Source organism: Molossus molossus, unplaced genomic scaffold (genome assembly GCF_014108415.1).
Source record: "Molossus molossus isolate mMolMol1 unplaced genomic scaffold, mMolMol1.p scaffold_m16_p_10, whole genome shotgun sequence".
Classification (NCBI taxonomy): Eukaryota; Metazoa; Chordata; class Mammalia; order Chiroptera; family Molossidae; genus Molossus; species Molossus molossus.
The window spans coordinates 2,843,662-2,865,872 of NW_023425345.1; the positions used below are offsets into that span (position 1 = coordinate 2,843,662).

Here is a 22,211-nt window from a genome sequence, read left to right on the forward strand (position 1 = left end):
CGCTCTAACCGCCAAACCAAACCAGCCTGGGTGGTACTGGTTGTTTTTTTTTTGGTACATGCCCCTAGCGGGAACCGAACCTGGGACTCTCTGGTCCGCAGGCCTGATGCTCCAACCACTGAGCCAAACTGGCCAGGGCTGGTATTGGTTGTTTTCGATGAGACATGTGAAATAGGAAAACAAAAAGAAATTTGAATAAGGCAACTCGAAGAGCATTTTCTTTCTCTAACCCTCAGCAGACTACCATATATACTGTAAAGCTCTAGGACAAAAACAAGACCTGCCAAATGATGCCAAAGCAGCTAACAGTATTCTTCTAATTTTCAAATTGTTCATAGCCCATATAATTAAGTTGGAGAAAGGACCAGTAACCTCAGTTCTCGTTAACACCTGGCAACATACTGGACTGTTATAATTAAGCTCTCTTACTTAGCTTCCCAGGTCTTATTTCCTCACATTTTCCTTTCCTACTAGACCTCATCCCCTCGTTAAGGTCTTGGTTAGCAGTTAGCAAAAAGTGTGATAGAATAGGCATGTATTGTGGCCCTAGCTTTAATTATTGCTTTTTCAAGAAACTGCTATGTGTTCATTTTCATCCCTGTCAGTTAAGGTTGATTGGAAGACCATGAGTCACCCATAGGGGACCATAGAAGGTCCCATATCAAGATATTAAAGGCTACTTAATATAAATTAAAACAGATAAAATTGACACTTGGCTGGTACTTGTAATGTTTTCCCCTGAATGTTGGACAAATTTACCAAAGTCCATTTGTAAATTCACGCTAATATACACAGGGAGGCTATAAACTAGTGCTTTTGCTTTTTCCTCTGAACCCTATGCATCAGGGACATAAACCGATGCCTTCTAAGACAAAGATGTGACGGCAAGAAGTGAAACAAAGTTAGCTGTCTCACACAGTTTATTTAACAATAGGTAATAAGAAATCAAATTTAACAGTCTATACAGTGATCCAAAGTTCATATTTATAAGTAATCAATTTTAATTGCATGATTTACAACAGTTGAGGGTTTTTGCTTTCTATTTTCAAGTTTTACAGAAAGTGTATGTGTGTGTGTGTGTGTGTGTGAGGGGGCAGGGTAAGGAGGAAGAAAGCAAGCAAAGAAACCCCAGGGACATTTTGCATGTTAAAATCATCCCAATGGAATCGTTTCTTACCCTCTTTTTAATCTTTTTCTTGTTAGATGTAAAAATAACAAAAAAGAAATTCTTCCGAGAAACAGAACCACAGTATAATACATCAATTTGGCAGCTGCCCCTGTATATTTTGAAAAAGTCATTTTTCTCTCTACATGTACAAATTATTTTAATACTTGAAGTTTTTACGCTCAGACTTACAGAATAGAAAATTTTCTGGAGCACAAAAGTTGACTTGAGGGAAGGAAAGGGAAATTTTTTTTTTTTTTTAACATTTTTAAAAGAATGAACATCTTTGCACCCAGAGAAAGAAAACTGGTATTTTAATATATATTTATATATATTTATATATATATAGAATGTAATTTTAAAGTAACATTAACCCCTTTTGTCCTCTGGTTTTAGAAATGTTCTTTTAACTCTTCCATAAAGTGAGGAAAATAGGGAAAAATGTCAGCCATCTGCACCAGTAAATAATAACTATTAATATTACATATTTTCATTAATTTAAAAAAAATAATAAAACCTATTGGAGGTGCAAGGCAGGAGCATGTCGGTGGCTTCACAGACCTCAGCCTCCTCCCAGTGCACACTTGAAGCACACACACAAGGGAAAAAAAGGCTGGTGGTAACCAGCCCTAACAAAAATATATTCTTTGTGTTCTATCATCCCTCAGGTTCATCTTGCATGTTTGTTTTAAAACCACAAACAGCTACTGCACAGTTCTTATGTGTTCCAAGGAAAATTGTCTTTTAGGCTAAGAAAGATTCAAAAAAATTGTTTTCAGTACAAAACAGTCTTGTTAAGAGAAAATAATTTTTTTGCTCCCAAAATACTACAAGGTGTCTCTAGTGTATGTCTAGTGTACTCTGTGAGAGGTTTGAATTCAAGTCTGAGTTATCGGTGCTGAGTCCCAGGTCCGTGGCGCTTGCACCATGGAGGTTTGCCATGCCTGGATTGCTAGTAAGCTGAGAAAGCATCGAATTCTGGTCTGGGCTGGCAAAATGCCCTTGTTCCATGGGGTTGGCCTGGGCAGCTACCAGTCCTGGATGTGGAGAACTGGTTTGTGGGGAAACGTGGTGTGGAGAAGGCTGAGGTTGCATCCTTGGGGAAGGGCTGGAGTGCGGGGGCTGAGACTGCGGCCGTGGAGAAGGGACAGGCTGGGGAGAACGCACTTGATTGGAGAGAGAAGAAGGGATCTGCTGGCCTTGTAGGTGTGGGGACTGAGCCTGGTTTGGGAGCATATGCTGTTGGGGGCTCATGGGGTTGGGCTGAGCAGGGGACCCCATCTGTTGCTGAAGGAGTCGCTGCTGATAGGCCTGCAGACTGGCTCCAGCCTCTGCTCCCAAGGCCTGGGGGAGCTGGCCCATCTGTCCCATGTTCCCTTGTTGCATCTGTTGCATGTGATGCTGCATCCGTTGCTGCTGCTGCTGCTGCGGGGGGTAGCCAACTCCTTGGGGTTGCTGGAATTGGTTGTGGTTGGCCATCCCAGGGCCAATTCCTGGCCCTGCTCCCTGCTGCTGCATCATCTGCTGTCGTCTCAAGATGTCTCGGAACTGTGAAGGCATGGTGTTGTGATTCATGTTCATCTGCTGAGCCTGGGGGCTCATCCCTCCCATGGGCGGTTGGAGTTGCTGCTGTGGTTGCTGCTGGGGCAGGCTGGCCCTCTGGACCCCTGCTTGCATGGGATTCATGTTCTGCATGGCTGGACTGGAGTGGACCCCCTGCTGAACGGGCATGGTAGGGGGCTGCAGCCCTGGCTGGCCTTGGGGCATGCCAGGCTGCCCAGGGAGGGGTTGCGGATTAGAGTTGGCATACTTGGCAGCCCGCTGCTTGATGAATGCAGCCAACAGCTGGGGGTTGGCGTGAAGGATACTAAGCACCTGTTGCTGCTGGAGGGGAGAGCTGGGAGACCTGAGAGTCCGCAAAAGGTTTTGTAAGGCTTGTTGAGACACAGTGCCTGGTTTGAGAGGGCTCACACCGACCTGACCCAATCCTGGTTGGGGAGCCATGTTCAAAGGCTGACCATGCTGGGCCACTGACATCATGGCTGGCCTTGGCATCCCAGACTGTAGTTGTTGGGGCTGAGGCAATCCTCCTTGGGCCCATGGTGGCTGTTGCTGCATCCCAGTGGGCCCCATTCCTGGCTCCAAATGTCCACTGGGACCTCTGGCCATGGGAGGTGGGTTCATACCCATGGGGGTCATTGGGGCCATCTGGGCCATCTGGTGCTGGATTGGCCTTTGAAAAATCTGCACATGGGCCATCTGGCGCTGCGTCTCAGCTGCCCTCTGAATCTGCATTGCCATTTCCACTGCTGCGGGTGGGGGCCCTGGAAGAGGTGGCTGAGCAGTCTGAGGGGGGGTTGGAGGGGTTACCTGACCTGGTGCTTTACCCTGAGACACAGGGCCAGCAGCTTGAGTCCTGGGCAAGTAGGGTGGCATGCTGTTGGGAGGGGTGGGCTGAGGCTGAGAAGGGGGCTGGGGCTGGGGTGTCTGTGGGGTGGTGGGCTGTTGGCTGGTTGGCGTGGTTGGAGTGGCAGGAGTGGGGGAGGGCAGGCCCTGCTGCTGTCCCACCACACCAGTCCGCTGCATGCTGGCCATCCTCCTGCGGAGCATCTGGGCCTGCTGGAGCCGGTGCTGCAGCTGCTGCTGCCGGAGCTTTTGCTTGATGTTTAGGCAGAACGGCACAGGGCACTTGTTCTCCTGGCAGTGCTTGGCATGGTAGCAGCAGAGGGCAATGAGCTGCTTGCAGATGGGGCACCCTCCATTGGTTTTCCGTTTGCAACCCTTGGTGTGCTGCACAACCCGTTTCATCTTCTGGCAGGAAGGCAGGGAACAATTGGCATTTCGGCACTGACAGGCATGGACCAGAGACTGGATGCAGCGCTGGATGCTCAGGCGGCGAGAGTCTCCTGGGCTCTGAGTGGCCGCAGCCTGCTGGTTGTTGCTCTCATCATCTAAGCCGAGACCTAGTTTCTCCATTTTGTGGTCATGGTTTTTAGTGTTATAGCAGGTGATACACAAATCATAATCCTGGGGGAAAAGAACAAGTGCAGGTCAACTCTCTGAGAGTGAAGTCTGCTTGAGCTCTCAAGCCCCTTTAGTTCTACCACTCAACTACAAGGCCAGGCCCCACTCGCCTCCTTCTAGTACTCACCACTGGCACTCGAGCCCAGAAGGGCCCCTGGAACCCTCCAGTACCCTCCCCTCCCAGCCACCCGGGGCCTACCTCGCAGACAGTGCAGTGCCAGCGCGTCTCCACGTGGTGCTTGCACTCATTGCAGGTGTACACAAAGCGGTCCTGGCTCTGGGTGTGCAGCTCCACCAGCATGCACATGGTAGACCACTGGGCTCTTCGGAGGGATGAGAACTCCAGGTGCTTGTCCCTTGCGAGGGTAAGAAAGGCATCCCGTCCATCCATCAGATCACAGGGGATGAGGGGGTCAGGATCAACAATGGGAGGCAGGGAGTTGGCAGCAGGGCCGGCGATGAGACGGATGACAAAGAAGACCTGCAAAACAGACAATCTCATTCTGACTCTGGAACTAGAGTGCCACATAGTGCTGGATCAGTAACAGTGGACAGGTCAATCAGCATGGATGCCTGTGAAGCCAATGAACACTGAGTTGGTGATACAGCCCCTCTTTCCTGCTTCACACATCTCTGGTCTCTTCTCTGAAACTGCTTACAAAGGGCCTAAAACCTACACCTGACCTTTTCTATGTCATTCAATAATTCCTTCAAAATAAGAAAAAAAAAACAGGTCAGGTACAGCACATGTACAGTGAACATTTTGCCTCAGAGAGGTATACTTTAAGATGCAACCCATGGTTTAATCTGAATCTAGCTAGCCCTGGCTGGTTTGGCTCAGCGGTTGAAGTGTCGGCCTGTGGACCAGAGAGTCCCAGGTTCAGTTCCCGCTAGGGGCACATACCCCACCAAAAAAAAAAAAAAAAAAAAAATCAGACAAATCCAAATTGAAGGAGATTTTACATAACAATTGGCCTGCACTTTTCAACAAAATGCCCATGTCATGAAAGAAAGTAAGGCTGGGAGCTAGGACACAGCAACTCAACATGACACATACTCCTTAACCACAGCACAGACGGACTAGACATTAGATGGTGACACTGGGTTAAGTTTCCTGAGTGCAAAACCAGTTTGGCCATGCAGAGGTTGTCTTCTTTCTTAGGAGGTACTTGCTGAACTAGAGAAAAGGAAATGTAGCAAAATGTTAACAATTGGTGACTGTGAGTGAAGGGTGTGGGAGGAGGTCCTCTATGCAACTTCCCTGTAAGTTTAAAGCAAAATTGTTGCTCAGGGTGGGAAAGATAACAGAGCAACAACACCTTACTCTTTGCTGTGGCAGCAGCAACATTTTTTTGTTTACTGAAGTTTGAAAACACAACCATTAATTAATTTCCATATCCATTAGTGGAAAGGCTGCAGTGGGAAGCTGGTATATATGTATTTGAAATTAATTAGTATATACCTATAAACTCTTATTAACCTAATAAAATGTAAAATGGTACCTTCATGAGATCAGGACGCTGTGAGCAAGTGCTGTACCGCCCTCTGTATTATACCAGTTTTTCAGAAACTGAAAACCTGTGCAAACTGGCAGTAAGACTTATAATATACTTGGGAAGCAATGTTTGCATAAAACAAGAGTCTTTTAAGATAAGATACATTTCTAGAAAAAGAACACAGGAAAAGAGAGCACACACTGAGTAGAGACACATATCAAACAGATGCCAGAAGTTAAAAGTATCAAGGGAGGACTGTGATGGGTGTTTGACCTTGTAATCTTGGGTTTAAGATTGTGGCTCAAAGGATGCACTCATAAGGCAAGAAAGAGCGTTTTGAAAACGTGACACAGAGGAAAACACTGACTCTAACAAGTGGGGAATGCCTAACCCATTCAAAATAGAGGCAAATAAAAACCATGATCAACCCTCTGATAACAGCCATCATGACTGATTTCACTGTATGCCACTCTATAGCTAAGACAATACTTGAATTTAATCTAAATCAACCTTAGATTCTAATTCCTAATAGGTGAATACTACCTACATTTTCCTCTGACTGAACAAAGTCATAGAACATACCCACTATTTAAGTTAAACCCATCACAACAGGGCCTCTCCCAATTGCTGTTACATGAGACTTTTGTGACACTGCATATTGCTCTAAATAGTTAATAAATATTATCTAAGTGAGGCACCCACTAGAACGAAGAAATCCTTCTGTTTCACTAGCAGAGCCGAGGTAATGGTATTAGGCCTCTAGCATCGTAGGCTAACCTGTTGACCTTATTTCTTTTTTTTTATTATGTGAGGACATTTTTTTTCCCATTTTTTGTTCAGATCAGATAGAGTGGGAGGGAGAGAGGAAGACAGAGAGAGAGAAAAACATCGATGTGAAAGGGACACATTGAGTGGCTGCCACCCGCACGACCAACCAAGGCCAGGGACAAACTGCAACCGAGTACACGCCCCTCGTGGGAACCAAACCTGAGACTCTGGTCCACAGGCCGATGCTCTAACCGCTGAGCCAAACTGATCAGGGCTTGACCTTAGTTCTTTAGGCTTCAACAAAAAAGGTATGGGAGTAGAGCAGTGGTGTATGGGTACGATTCTTTGAAAAGCTTTATAATGTCAAGCACCATTGCAATAACTAACTCTCTAAAGGAGGGTTCTGCTATAACGATTTCTCTACTGAAGACTGCTTAATTAACTTGGTTGTAATTCCATACTTAAACTCAAACCTTCAGTTCCCTCTCCACATAATAACCACTTCCTCTAAGAAGAAAGTGATTATGATGTCTGAACAGAGTTGAACCGAGACATTAAGAATTTGACATGAATTACCCTTTAAGACTTCTCATTTCACCAATGATAATGCTGAAAGGAAAAAGAACCCCAACATACCCTACAATGAACAGGTAATTTAAATAATGAAATAATTCAAAGTTTTAACTTCTTTGAGGAAAGGTTACAAGTATATTTATGGAAGTTTAACTTTTTTTTTTATCCTCACTCGAGGACATTTTTCCATTCTTTTTGTTCAGATAGAGTGGGAGGGAGAGAGAGGAAGAGAGAGTGAGAAACATCGACGGGAAAGGGACACATCGAGTGGCTGCCACCCACATGACCAAACAGGGCTGGGGACAAACTGCAATCGAGGTACGCGCCTTTAGCGGGAACCGAACCTGGCTCTCTGTGGACCGCAGGCTGATGCTCTAACCGCTGAGCCAAACTGGCCAGGGCAGTTTAATTTTTCTTTTTTTTTTTTTATCCTCACCTGAGGACATTTTTCTATTTTTTGTTCAGGTAGAGTGGGAGGGGGAGAGAGGAAGAGAGAGAGAAACATCGATGTGAAAGGGACACAATCGAGTGGCTGCCACCCGCACGACCAACCAGGGCTGGGGACAAACTGCAACCGAGGTACATGCCCTTAGCGGGAACCGAACCCGGGTCTCTCAAGACCGCAGGCCGACACTCTAACCGCTGAGCCAAACTGGCCAGGGCAGTTTAATTTTTCTTTTTTTTTTTTAATCCTCACCTGAGGACATTTTTCTATTTTTTGTTCAGGTAGAGCGGGAGGGGGAGAGAGGAAGAGAGAGAGAAACATCGATGTGAAAGGGACACATTGAGTGGCTGCCACCCGCACGACCAACCAGGGCCGGGGACAAACTGCAACCGAGGTACATGCCCTTAGCGGGAACCGAACCCAGGTCTCTCAGGACCGCAGGGCGACGCTCTAACCGCTGAGCCAAACCGGCCAGGGCAGTTTAATTTTTCTTAAAGTCTCTCCACTTCCCAATTTATTTTCAGGAAAGCCAACAGTCAACATTTAACTTCATTTGTTTTGCCAAAGTTCCATTATAGACCAACTGGAATGGCCAGTGGAGTTCTAAGGAACTTGGTTTAAAACAAAATAGCAAAAATATCCAACAAGGCAATTTCCTGAACAATGAAGAGGTATACCCACAAGGTAAACTATGTTTATACTTTCAAAATCCATCATCATGTGTCACTTCGTAACTGGGATATGTTCTAAGAAATGCGTCATTAGGTCATTTGGTCGTTGTGTGAGAGTAGTCATAGTGTACTTACACAAACCTAGATGGTATATAACCTACTACTATAACTGTTACGTGCTATACTTTTATATGACTGGCAGCATGTAGGTTTGTTTATACCAGCATCACCGTAAACACAAGTAATGTGTTGCGCTATGACATTACAATGGCTGTGATGTTGCTAGGTGATAGGAAATTTTCAACTTCATCATGTTATGAGACCACCATCATATATGCAGTCCATCACTGCCCAAAACATCACTAGGCAGCACATGACTGTGTAAGACCAACACCATCTAGATTTATAAAATCTTCAAATCAAAGGAATCTTATCATTTCCTGTTTTTACCACCTACTCTAGCCATCCTCTTTTTTCTTTCTTATTCAAATGATTTCTTTCTTCTGAATTTCCAATCTGGTGCTCACATCATATATGCCAACCATGGTGGGCAGTTCTGAAATCCTGCCCTGCTTTTATCCCACTCTTGGAGGCTCCATCTTACCTCTTTGTGTTTCTCCATGGTGGCATAGAGTTTCTGTGAGAGGTCATTGGATACATTGGGCATGCCTGGCTTCTTCTTGTTGCCCCTACTCAGGCTGCTTTTGTTTTTGCTGGTTTTCTTATTATTCTTCTTTTTAGCATTTTTGCTGTCTCCCTTTGTCACCTGTAGGATAGCATGGAGGAGACAAGAAAATGTTAACTTAGGGAGTGATTTTAATAATAATAATGGTAAGAAAGACTCGATTCTTTGAAACTAGAGGTCATACAATATTATGCCCTCCACAACTGCTCTTTATCTTTAAGCTGATATTCACTGTAAACATTAGTTTTCGCCCAATAAAGAATCCCTGCACTAAGACCCTTCATTAAGACAAAGGTAGCCTTAGCTTTTTGACCAGAAGAGCCCCATAGTTTGGAGACCCCTCAGATTGAGCAATCCCATCCCAGAATTGAGGACAGGGAACAAGGAGTGAATGGCAGTGTGAGGCAGTGACAGGTGGCACAAGGACTTGGACTGACTCATTTCCTATTTCCTTCTAGTCACAATCTAGTATTTTATGGGCCTACTCCATAAAAACTTCCAAAAAACATTAAATCGATGAATTTAAACAACAAGGCTGTAAAGAATTCTTTAACAAACTATTTAAGCGTGACTTTACAAGATCAAACTAAATGAGGGCAATTCTAGACATGCTATGTGTAAATAACAGATCAGGCTCTTTACACAGGGGACTAGTAAATTGTGGTCCAGGTCTGTTTTTGTTATAAAAACAAAAACAAAAACATGGCCCTGGCCGGTTTGGCTCAGCGGTCAAAGTGTCAGCCTGTGGACCAGGTCTCAGGTTCGATTCCGGCCAAGGGCATGTACCTCGGTTGTGGTTTGTCTCCGGATCTGGTTGGGGTTTGTGGGTGGCAACCAATCGATGTCTCTTTCCCCCTCCCACTCTGTCTGAAGATAAATGTAAAAATACCCTTGAGTGAGGATTAAAAAAAAAAAAACATACCAGAGACAATATATGGCCTGCAAGGCCCCAAATATCTATAATATGGACCTTTACAGAAACTAAAGTTTGCCACTCCCCTGCTCTAGGTAGGAAATTTTGTATCAGTTACTCAGGGTTTCCTTTCTGTTTCCACATCAGTTTCCATACTGGAAATCTAAGATTGCATTTAATAGTGGGGACTGATGCTAAAGAGACTTAAAATCACAGAAATAGAATCTTAGTAACTTAGCCAACATTTCCTGCCCTATTTATTTATTTATTATATGTTTTTATTGATTTTTTTAGAGAGAAAAGGGAGAGAAAGAAACATCAGATGTGTGAGAGAGAGACACCGATCAGCTGCCTCCTGCACATCCCCCTACTGGGGATCGAGCCTGCAACCTGACCAGGAGTTGAAACGGGACCTCAGTCCATGGCACAGTGGCTCAATCCAGGAGCCCTACCGGCCAGGCATTCTTGCTCAATTTATTTTTTTTTATTTTTTATTTTTTATTTTTATTCTTGCTCAATTTAAAGAGCTTTCACACCTGAGAGCTTTCAGGCCAAGTTGAAAATTTAAGTACACTCTGGATTATAGATGAGAATCAATGTAGAAGTTGGAAAGAAAAAGGAAAAGCTCTTACATCTGTGCTTTCATTGCTGGTGTTTTCCTCTCGTTTCCTCTCTTCCTCCTCCTGTTCTAGTTCCTTAATGCTCTCTTCCAGAACATTGGGCCAGAAATCACCTTCAAAGTATGGCAATTCCTTTGCACTTGTTAATCGATCTTCAGTAGCTTGCTTAAAAATATCCTGAAAAATATCCATGCACAAAATGAAATTTCTAATTTTTATTTTAAAAAGCATTCATATTATACAAAGCAGTCACAGCTAGTGGACATATGAAACACCAAGGATTAAAATGTCTTCTGAAATGGTAGCAGAGCCCTGGCCGGGGCTCAGTGGTTAGAGCATTGGTCTGTGGACCAATGAGTCACGGGTTTGGTTCCGGTCAAGGGCACGTACCTTGGGCTGCAGTTAGTCCCCTGGTTGGGGTTGTGTGGGGGCAACCAATCGATGTGTCCCTCTCACATTGATGTTTCTCTCTCTCTCTTCTTCCCTCCCTCCCACTCTGATAATGGAAAAATGTCCTTGAGTGAGGATTAAAAAGAAATAAGTAAATTAATTAATTAATTAAATGGTGGTAGAGATTTTATATCCAAATACCATACCCAGGAAGACATTTAGTATCATAAACAGTAAGAAGGCCGTCTTAAGCCACTATTTCTGGTTTTCTCTTTCCTCTACCCATGAAGGCAGGGAGATTGTCTGCCTTCATATAACCAAGTGATAAATTGTCCTGCCGGGACCAATGGCACAGGCAGAGACATCATCATTTCCACGTGGCCTTTACCACTCCCGATGACAAAGGCAGTGCCATGTGGGGCACCCCTGCCTTGAACCCATCCCTGGAGTTCCAGCAGCTTTCACTGAGAAATAACTACGTTCAACACAAAAACTGCACATACCGGAAACTGTATGGTTACACAGTGATCTGCTGTGCTGCTGGGAAAACACCCGGCTGATGATTTCCTCCCCAAGAGTAAAAACAGGTAAGAAATTCAGTAGTTCAAGTTCTTATTATAAGAGACCTTATAATCACCAGTGGCTATTAAGAATATATTTTTAATAGGTCACATCTTTAAATAGAAGTTTGTTGATCTAAGACTCTTCAAACTTTGAAAAAGTTTGATTATGGAAAAGAGAATGTTAAACACTGATATACTTGACTGGATTGAGCAATTTGTAAACAGATACACTTCATCTTAATAATTTAGGCAAAATAAAAACTTTACCAGCCCTGGCCGGTTTGGCTCAGCGGTTAGAGCGTTGGCCTGCGGTCCGGAGAGACCCGGGTTCGGTTCCCGCTAAGGGCACGTACCTTGGTTGCAGTTTGTCCCCGGCCCTGGTTGGGTTGTGTGGGTGGCAACCACTCGATGTGTCGCTTTCACGTCGATGTTTCTCTCTCTCTCTCTCTCTCCTTCTCACTCTATCTGAACAAAATATCGAAAAATGTCCTCGGGTGAGGATAAAAAAAAAAAAAAAAAAAAAAAAAAAAAAAAAAAAAAAAAAAAAAAAAAAACTTTACCAAATGAGCATAATTTTATAAATTATATGGAAGAGTAAATTTCCACTTCTATCACTCCCCCCACTCCTTCTGACCTTGTAGTCATGGACAATTCGCTCAGACACGGACTTGTCAAGCATCTTTTTGTACCACTCCTGCAGTCGCTTTGGCTTAGGTATCTTCTGGTCAGGAGGATGGCAATGGAAGATATAGTCATCTCCCTCACTTGGGGGACATGCCCAAATATGCCCTGTTGTATAACTAACAATACAAAGAAAAGGAACATTCAAGAGAAGTGATCATCCATTCTTCCCAGAATGACACATTTTGAACTACTAGGTGAAGTCAATACAGAAACCAATGACTTCCCCCCAAGACAACACAAAGTATACAATCCAGCATCAGATCAAAATTCATAGGCCAGTACCCACAGTACTAACAATGGACCTCACATTCCTGGTTCTTCTTAGAAGTTTCACAGAGGCTAGTTGTTCTTGGAGGATCACAAACCCCCAGATTTGCATTTAACAACCAAATGAAAGCTATAATGTTAAGGGAAATGGATCCATTTCAACAAGAAAGTTAAACAAAATGCAAGTCGTTGAGAAAAAAAACCTACAAAGCCCAGCTGGTGTGGCTCAGTGGATTGAGCACTGTCCCATAGACTGAGAGGTCCTGGTTTGATCCCCAGTCATGGAACATGCCCGGACTGCAGATTTGATCCCCAGTAGGGAGCATACAGGAAGCATATGACCCTGTTCCCCACATTGATGCTTCTCTCTCTAAAAAAAATCAATTACAAAAAAGAAAAAAAAGAAAAGAAAAACCTGCAAGGTGAGGTGGTACAGTAAGGAACCAGGTCTGACATTTAAATTTTTATTATCTCTAGAACTTTGTTTTTGGTTTGATACCTCAGTATAAAAGGGTAAATGTAAATGTTCAAGGTACTGGCCCCAAATGAGTTAACAACCAACTTAGAAATCAAATTGTACTTAACAGCTTAACTGAATACAATCAAACCAATCTGGGACAGGTGTAAAACCAAAGGATCTCCAGCAAAAATGAGATTCTAGTTTTACTAGATGGAAATCAAAGCTGAGAAAAAAGGCAAAAAGTCATATATTTGCACAATGATTAGTTTAAAACAATTGTTTTTTAAAAATGGCATTTGTTTTCAAAGATGCTTACCCTAATTTCTTGACATATTCTAAATATCCTATTAGGATTTCATAATAGACTGCAGTCCTCAAGCACTTTGGACGGAAGAAATGAACACTATCGAGGTATGATATGTATACTCTCCTGTAACAGATGGGGAGAAAGAAATCAAGTCAGGTCATCATGTGAGTTCTTATCGATGTGGCTAAAAATACATTCTCTCACTCCTGTGCTTTTTAAGGCTTACCTTGTCAACACGGTATTATAGTTAGTTAAATGACTAGATTTTGAACCCTTTAGGAAGCTTAGTGAACCTAAGGCTCTAATATAGTCTTATTAGCACCCAACAGTGCCTGAAACATAGTATACCAGACAATATTTATGGACCCAAATGTATTCTGGCAGCATTCTTATTCTGGCCTTTACACTATTTTCAAAACAAAAAATTCCAAACCATATTCTACCTCATTTGAAAGACATTCATTCACACATCTCTCAGCAAGGTACTTAACACAACTAGATTTAAGTCCATTTTCTGAAGAATAGTGAGTTTGTTTCCCATTCTAGACTGCTATTCATAACCCTTTCCTTATTACTATGACCACAGAAGAGCAGTATTGAGCAATACTTTGTTTTTGATTTTACTTAAATACTACACTGGAGAATTTGCATTTCCAAACCACGTACATCAAATACTTTCTTGCCATTTTGCTTTTTCATCTAACTGCAAAGTCCCATGCACATCAGAAGGCAGCCCTAGCAAACCCTACCTCTGGTTGGGTGGAGGACAGTCCGAGCCATACTCCTGCACATGCATGCCAAAGAAGCACAAGTCAACACCATCAATCTCTTCAAAGGCAAAGAGGGCTTTGGTTCGATAGGGAAAGGATTCTGCCATCTCTCCACTGTCCACAAACCTATACAATTCAGACAGGAGGGAAAACCCACAACATCTCATTCAGATTAGAATAATCAACAGTAATGATATTTGAGCAATTGTGGATCTACAAGAGAAGAAGAAAGAAAATACTAGATACCTTGCTTTCATGCCTGGTTTGACTTCCACAGTTTTGTCAGAAGCATGAACAACACGAACAGTGACTTCTCCTGACTCAGGGTGATTTTGTCGTCTCAGAAAGTCATTCACACGATTCTCTAGAAAGGTGCCAAGTCTGGTAGATGGCAACCCTAGGAATGTAGAAGTTAAAAAAAAAGTTCAGTAGTAATCAAGATACAAATTTATTACTGTCAGTCTTAAGATTCAATATCAAATCTCATTTCTGCTTTTTCAATAGGATAATGTGCTAGATTTTGCTAAAAGCAAGCAATGTAGTCAAAACTTAAAAGCATCTTCCCCCACGTAGAAGATTCATGAATTTGTGTATCATCCTTGCACAAGGAATAGGCCATGCTGATCTTCTCTGTATAATTCCAATTATATTATATGTGCATTTAAAGCAAGCATGATAGTCATCACTTAATGTTATTTCCCCAACTTTTTACTTTGAAAACTTTCTAATTACAGAAAAGTTAAAAAAAAAAAGAACAAACATCCATATGCATTTTGCCTCAATTGCAAAAGTACTTTTTAAAAAGGTTGGGTATTATGAGAAACCTAGCAACAGTAAAGGCAATCTGTAGATAAGCATAGAATTGCAAAGACACGAAACTAAACCACACACTGTAATATAATGTAATACTAACTGTATTAAAATTTTGATCACCACGCTGCCCTAACCCTCAATTGAAAAGATCACATAGGCCCTGGCCAGTCTGGCTCAGCAGTTAGAGCGTTGCCCCACGGACCAAAGAGTCTTGGGTTCAATTCCGGTCAAGGGCACATACCTTGGTGGTGGTTCAGTCCCTGGCCCTGGTTAGGGTCATGTGGAAGGCAACCAATCGATATGTCTTTCTCACATCAATGTTTCTCTCTTTCTCTCTCCCTCCCACTCTATCTGAAGATAAATGGAAAAATATCCTCAGGTGAGGATTAAAAAAAAAAAATGACATAGGTTTAAAAGCAGGCCCCACTAATGGTATGGACAAAACTGAGGGAACCATGGGACGGAAATTCTAGACAAACAGTTCCACATCTGGCCCCTATTAAGAAATGCCTCAAATATGGAGAAATGCACAAACAAGGAAAACTGACTCCATTTTACAAATGCTGATAAAAGTACAGTACAGTTCAAGTCTAAGTAGATCCATTATAGAAAAGTTATTTATTTTTAGTTTGGTTAAATATTTTAAATAAGGTTAAAGCAAAGATATTAATTAAAAAATGTTTTTCTTTATTGATTTTACAGTGAAAGGAAGGGAGAGGAACAGAGAGATAGAAACATCAACGAGAGAGAACATTGATTGGCCGCCTCCTGCATGCCTCACACTGGGGATTTGGCCCACAACCTGGGCATGTGCCCTGAATGGGTATCAAACCGGTGACCCTTGGTGCATGGGTCGACCCTCAACCACTGAGCTGCACCAGCCAATCCAAAGCCATTCATTTTAGATAGCTTATTCTTAACTGTGCTTCAGTGAAGTTTTGCCAAGCTATACCTGTAAGAACGAAACTTACTTTTAGCAGAAAACTTATTTTCTTTTCTAGTTCGCGCAGTTTTCTTTAAACAGCCATCACAGACAAACCTAAAATATAAACCAAGACTCTGCTTACAAAACTTACAGAAACATTTAAGGTAATGTGTATGACACAATCTATCTTATGTATGTATCAAGTTAAAATTCAAAAGATGACCTGGGAAAAATAGAAATATTTCTAAATGTATAACAAAGAGTTAATAATGCGAGGAATATATGAAGAGCTTGTAGATACCATTAACAAAAAGGGAATAACCTAATTGAAAAACAGGCAAAAGACAGGAATTTTGTTTTTTGGCCGAGCACTGGCAAAGTCTGTATGCTACTGACAGGTATGGTATGTAAAGAAGCACACTCAAAAGTACCAACAGATGTAAAATGTTCATTCTTTTTAAAAATCCTCACCTGAGGATGGATGGATATATATTTTTAATTTGAGAGAGAAATTGTTGATCTGAGAGAGAAACATCGATTGGTTGCCTCCCATACAGGGACTGAACCCACAACAAGGCTATGTGCCCTGACTGGGAAATCAAACCCCGAGACCTTCCGGTGCACGGGATGATGTTCCAACCAATAGAGCCGTATCAGCCAAGGAAAAATGTACATTCTTTTTGTTCTTGCAATTACATAAGGATGTGTACATAAGTTGAATTTCTTACTGAAACATGTGAGTTCATCAGCTAGCTGACTGATCTGAAGTTGGAAGAATCACTGCCAGTCTGTTAATTATTCTCACCCACTCTGTAATTAAGAACACTAAAAATTCCTATCTAAAGACAAGCCATATATATACATCAACTACCATGGCTTTCCTGTGTTATTTTCTGGAAATCTGTTAGCCTCCTCTTTCCTGTGACCTTCAAACCAGCATCAATAATTCAAGAAAAGAGCAGAGGATAGTGTAGATAGAGATCCCATCCTAACAAGTCACTTGATAAATAGACACCTCATAATTCCCTTGGAACAGAGCCAGGACCAGCCCCATTCTGGGAGGGTGAAAGGTGGCCCATAGCAGTAGCAGGTGTAAGTGTCCCAATGGACAAAAATCCACTCGTTGCTATCGAAGTCACAAATGATGGACAGTCTGGGTAAATATGTGGAGAATATTCATAAACAGAACATGGGGTCCAAGAATAGCTAGTTAACTGAAGTCTGTATCTAGTCACTTAAGGCAACTCTGACTTTCACTGGACAACAGCCATGTAACTTATTACGACAGTCATTAAACTTATTGCCCAACCCTCCAAAGATGTTTAAATCAAATTCTAACCAGGGCCACCATTTAATATACCATTCGTAGTGTGATGTTTTCTCAGAGGGAAAAATAGAGGCGTTCCCTTGGTACCTTCCATACCTGGATCTTCTAATTTTTTATTTATTGATTTTTTTAGAGAGAGAGGAAGGGAGAGGGAGAGACAGAAACATCAATGAGCGAGAACATTGACTGGCTGCTTCCTGCATGCCCCCCCGCCCCTGGGGATTTGGCCCACAACCTGGGCTTGTGCTCTGACCAGGAATCGAACTGGTGACTCTTGGTGCATGGGTCGACACTCAACCAGTGAGCCACACCAGCTGGGCTCTTCTAATTTTTCTAATGCTGTGTAAATAAACATTCAAAATTTGGCAAATTTAATTGCATCTAATACTTCCTTGCTAGTTCCCAGGTGCTAGAGATTTCTTACCTCTATTCATAAATCTTCCCAAGCATTTATTTTTGGTGTAACAGATCACAAAATAATTTAAAATAAAAACCTTTAGAACATTTGTATATGGATTAAAATGCTGCATGCAAGCAAGTGAACAATCTACATTTTTGGATTCTAGGTTATTTAATGTTTTAAATCTGGATTTTAATTATCTTTTCCCAATCCAAAGAACAATTTTTAGAGATAGTAACTTTGAAAATATGATACAATCATCGCAAAGACAAAAACTTGCTAAAACTCATGATTCATGTCTCACCCAGTTGGCCAGATGATCTCATGATGAAGTACACAGATCTGATGCATCTTTCTTCCACACTCTGTACATTCAACAAATCTGGAAATAAAAAGCCAAAACATCTAAAAACTTGAAATAATAGTTTTTAAAAATATGATTTTATTGATTTTTTTTTAGAGAGAGAGGAAGGGAAAGGGAGAGAAACATCAATTGGCTGCTTCCAGTACACCCCCAACTGGGGATTAAGTCAGAAACCTGAGTATGTGCCCTGACTGGAAATCAAACCAGTGACTTCTCAATGCATGGGATGATGCTCAACCAAATGAACCACACCGGCCAGGCTAAAAGATTTTAATTTTTAAAAAGCAATTTGGGCCCTGGCCGGTTTGGCTCTGCGGTTAGAGTGTTGGCCTGCAGTCCAGAGAGATCCAGGTTCGGTTCCCGCTAAGGGCATGTACCTCGGTTGCAGTTTGTCCCCAGCCCTGGTTGGGTCGTGCAGGTGGCAACCACTCGATGTGCCCCTTTCACATCAATGTTTTTCTCTCTCCCCATCCCACTCTATCTGAACAAAAAATGGAAAATTGTCTTCGGGTGAGGATTTAAAAAAAAGCTCTTTGGTGTCACAGGTAGAACAAATTTCAAAAGAAATTGTTAATTCTCACCCAAGGATATTTTTTCTATTGATTTTCAGAGACAGTGGGTGAGAGGTGGGGAGAGGAGAGAGAGAAACATCGATGTAAGAAAGTCACATTGGTCGGCTGATTCCTGCCGGGGCTATGGGTTGAACCTGCAACCCAGGTACATGCACTGACTGGGCATCGAATCCACGACCCTTCTGTGCATGGAGCCACACTTGCCTGGGCTTAAATGTGACAATTTAAAATGTGACTGTGAAAGGCCTCACCACAAAGTAGGGGACTGTGAACTTGTTTGAAAATGCAGAGGACAATAGGAATGGAACACAATGGCCCTGAGCAGAGGTAGCTTGGTGCTTCACTTGGGCCTACATAACACCAATATTAGGTCACTTTAGTGAAATGTAAATGAATACTAACTGTAATGTAGATTTAGCCCAAGAATGTAGAATCATCTCAATGGCCATGCAAACCAAGAAAATGAAAGAAAGAAGGCAAATCTAAGTGTACTGACGATTCAAGGAAAATTACTTACAGTTCAGGATCCAGTGTGTCATTTTTTCTCTTGGAAAACTGTTCTTTATTTATTGTACTAAGGAAAGAAAAGGGACACGATGAGAAAAAGTGACACAGAAAGATGAGCACTCTGACCACTGTTTTAATCCAAGAACAAATCTTATACTGTAAGGGGATTACTTAAATCTTCTGAGAATATAATGAGGATACATTAAACAGATACTTTCCTGGCTGTCACAAAATTAGTGTTTACATAAAGGAATGCCTGTGTTTTTGGAAAGGACTTTATCATAAATCTATTTCTCCTGGTAGCAACTGGAGAAACTAGGAAGAATTAGAAACATGAGATCACTCTTCTCCTTTTTAAACCTTGCCTGCTCCTCTTAATGTTATGTATTTATGCTTTTTAATAGTTTAATGTTCCTAGACTGAACATGAAAGATGGTGTTTATAGAGGCAGCTAAACCACTATTTAAAAACAATACTCATTTTTCAGGAAGGTCTAGTCAAACAACTTTTTATATTAATAGGAATTTTCAATATTATGAACATTATTTTTCAATTTTAAAGGGTAAAAATTCTTCATTTTATAGTATTCACTTTAAAATTTTCACACAGCCTCCCACCCATCCAGAACTAGCACAACACATGGCCTCTTATTCTCTATCTAGAATAAACTTCAGGGAGACCAACACTGACTTCTGTGATTCTTCTACAGAAAAAGAGGACACTTCTACATTTAAACTGTTTCCTACTAGTTATAGCCTAGAGAAACATTTCTACAAGGTTAGGCCTTGCTACTCAGTATACTCTGAAGACCAGCAGCATAGGAGGACCCTGTTAGTTATGCAGACTCTTAGGTTCAGGATATGTTTGAAAATGTTTCTTGGCGTTTACCAAAAAATAAGAGCTTGTAAGATCTCTAAGTCACTCTATCAGCCCCTTAAAGCCCTAATGCTGTTTAATGATATTTACGATTATAGTGATTTCTGTATTATTTAACCTATATGAGAAGGCTGTAAGGTTTTGTTCAATTTCCCTCAAATTCAAAACTGTTAATGAATTTCCCTTGCACTACAACCTTTCAACTTTTTGGAAAGAAACTGTTTCCTTATAGAAAAAATATATCTAAAATGACAATCCAGTGCTGATGTAGTCCTTCTTTCAGCGCTGATAAAACTAAGCAATATTTTTGATCTGTGCTGACCAATGTGGCAGCAAATAGCCACAGATGTCTACAGAGCACTTGATAATGTGGTGGGTACAAATGAGAAATAATTTTAAATTTTATTTACTTTTTAATTAACTTGTATTTAAGCAGCCATCTATGGCTAATGGCTACCATGCTGGATAGCATAATCCAAGGCCACTTTAGAAGCCTGAGCATAATCACCTGACAACAAACTGAGAAAAAAGACGGCACGGCACTTTCCAAAATAATGCAGCTACTTACGTTTGAGGCTGGGAAGGGTCATCCCCCAAAGAAACGCTCTCCCCTTGGATTTCATTGAAACACTTCTCACAGAAATGATACCTGTCGGCAAGAAGGCCATACTGGGGTGAACTGTTCCGTTCACACAACACAGCCCAAGCCAAGCAACGAAGCCACCAATCACAGCAGGCCAAGGAGGGGGACGGGAGCAGAGAGCAGGTCATCAACGGCGACAAGGACATTCAATGATGCAGATTTATGGGCCCCACAGTATGGGTTTTGTTTTGTTTTTGTTTGTTTTGTTTGGTTTTTTTGCAATCAAAGCCAAGTGCAGACAACGACAAGCATGAGGGAGAAAAAAAAAACACACAAAACAAACGAAGAAATGAGGGATTGCCGGACAACAAAAAAACATAAACGCAAGACAAGACAACACAAAGCAGAAAGCCAAGGCAAAGCACAGATTAGCATTAAATATCTCAAATGGGATCACAAGTAGCAAATGATTACAGCAAATAAAAATGTTTCACTTACACAGACCTACAACCTTTCATTTTAGTAATTAATGTTAATTGATGCAAATAAGAAGGAAGGAGGATAAATACACTGGGGAGAGAAGAATTGCCACCCTATTACCTAAATATAGCAATTACACACTTCTCCCCACTTTCAAAAAAATGGAAAAAAATAAAATAAAAATCCACTATGGATTTACTATGGATAGTACCAGAGAACAATTTATCTAAAAACAATTGTGGTTTGGAAAAAAATTTTCTATTTGATTCCAAGGAAGCCACATAAGAAAAAAAAAAAAGGTTTTTGATATGAAAAGTCTGCCCAAGCAGTTAAATACTGCTTGTAACCATCAACTGACAGTTAAAAAGGCAAAAGGAAGGCAGTGGTGTGTGCAGGTACCCAATTACATGTTCCTTTGTACAAAGACTACAAACACTGTAGAATGATGTTAAAAATCCAAAAGTGGTATGAATGTTAAGATTGTAGCATGAGCAAAGTTTCATGCTGGTCACTTGTTTTTTTTTAACATAAGGTACTTAAAACAACTTGAGACTCACTATTCCAGGTTTTAATGAGTAAAAAACAATGGATTCTAATGACTACAAAGCACTAAGGAAGAGCACCTAACTTTTTGTAAGTAAAACAAAAAGTTTAAGTGACCTTTTTAAAGCTAGAAATGCATCTGTAGCACACAAGTTCAGCAATAACCACCACCATGGAATCGGTTTTATTAAAGTAAAGAGTATTATCTGCCAGCCTTGCTATTTACTCTGCTATTTACAGAGCCCAAAGTGAACACTCCATTACTGAAAATAGGAGACAAATCATGGTTAAGATAGCTTATAAGTGTAATTCTTACAATTACAGCCATTGTCTGGGCAGGGAAAACAAGGCAGAAGTGCCTAATTTATTAGAACTCTACCATCCAGTGTCACATCCAAGTCTTTGTCAGTTAACAGTCTAGATAGAGCCATTTTTGTAAGTGTTCTTTTTCATTTGCTTAATAGAGGCAAAGCAAATACCCTGGAATCCTCTGTTTTCATATACTTTAATAACAACTACTTAGGGATAGGCCATACACAAAAAGGAAACATTTCCAAAAAGATATAGCTGGCTAACAAACTTCTGGTTTTGGGTTTTTGCCTTTTGTATTCTTTTAAACCAGGGCCAAGACATCTGAACAAGGCTACTTTCTGCTAGAAAACTGTAATTCTACAAAGGCAAATTGCAAAGACCAGAACTTGTGATGTACAGTTGTTTTCAAGCCAAGTTACATATGAACCATGACCATAATATGTGTGTTGGTCCATCTGCATACACTCTCTCAACTCGCAGACATGGGCCACACATGGTCAAACTTACCTATTCTGGTAACTGTAGTATGTGGCATCACGAGGGATTGTGCATAATTGTTTGCCATAGCAACAGAGTGTCTGTGGAGAGAATTCCAACTGCAAAAGAAACAATTCATTAAGTAGTACACAGGCCTGAAGAAAGAGCTAGAATATTTATACTGGCAAATCAAAAACAAGTCAGTGAAGTCTTAATTCTCATTTGTGTTAA

The 22,211-nt window shown here is 41.5% G+C and overlaps 1 protein-coding gene and 1 pseudogene across 4 annotated transcripts in view; both read right to left on the minus strand.

Moving 5' to 3' along the window:
* Window positions 1-911: 911 nt before the first annotated feature.
* The window catches only part of EP300 (E1A binding protein p300), an 87,490-nt gene continuing 66,190 nt past the window's right edge, over window positions 912-22,211 (minus strand). The window contains exons 19-31 of one of the 4 annotated variants that reach the window (XM_036252359.1): window positions 22,011-22,099; window positions 20,154-20,234; window positions 18,720-18,776; window positions 17,571-17,648; window positions 15,586-15,653; window positions 14,048-14,198; window positions 13,781-13,927; window positions 13,041-13,154; window positions 11,948-12,113; window positions 10,373-10,537; window positions 8,747-8,908; window positions 4,389-4,670; window positions 912-4,192 (exon numbers count right to left, since the gene is read on the minus strand). In XM_036252359.1, the coding sequence (XP_036108252.1) occupies window positions 2,006-4,192; window positions 4,389-4,670; window positions 8,747-8,908; window positions 10,373-10,537; window positions 11,948-12,113; window positions 13,041-13,154; window positions 13,781-13,927; window positions 14,048-14,198; window positions 15,586-15,653; window positions 17,571-17,648; window positions 18,720-18,776; window positions 20,154-20,234; window positions 22,011-22,099 (3,747 nt within the window). In that variant the 3' untranslated portion in view covers window positions 912-2,005. The remainder of the gene's footprint in view (window positions 4,193-4,388; window positions 4,671-8,746; window positions 8,909-10,372; window positions 10,538-11,947; window positions 12,114-13,040; window positions 13,155-13,780; window positions 13,928-14,047; window positions 14,199-15,585; window positions 15,654-17,570; window positions 17,649-18,719; window positions 18,777-20,153; window positions 20,235-22,010; window positions 22,100-22,211) is intronic. The other 3 variants (XM_036252358.1, XM_036252361.1, XM_036252362.1) reach the window with 3 other exon arrangements.
* LOC118624835 lies at window positions 14,353-14,471 on the minus strand (annotated as a pseudogene).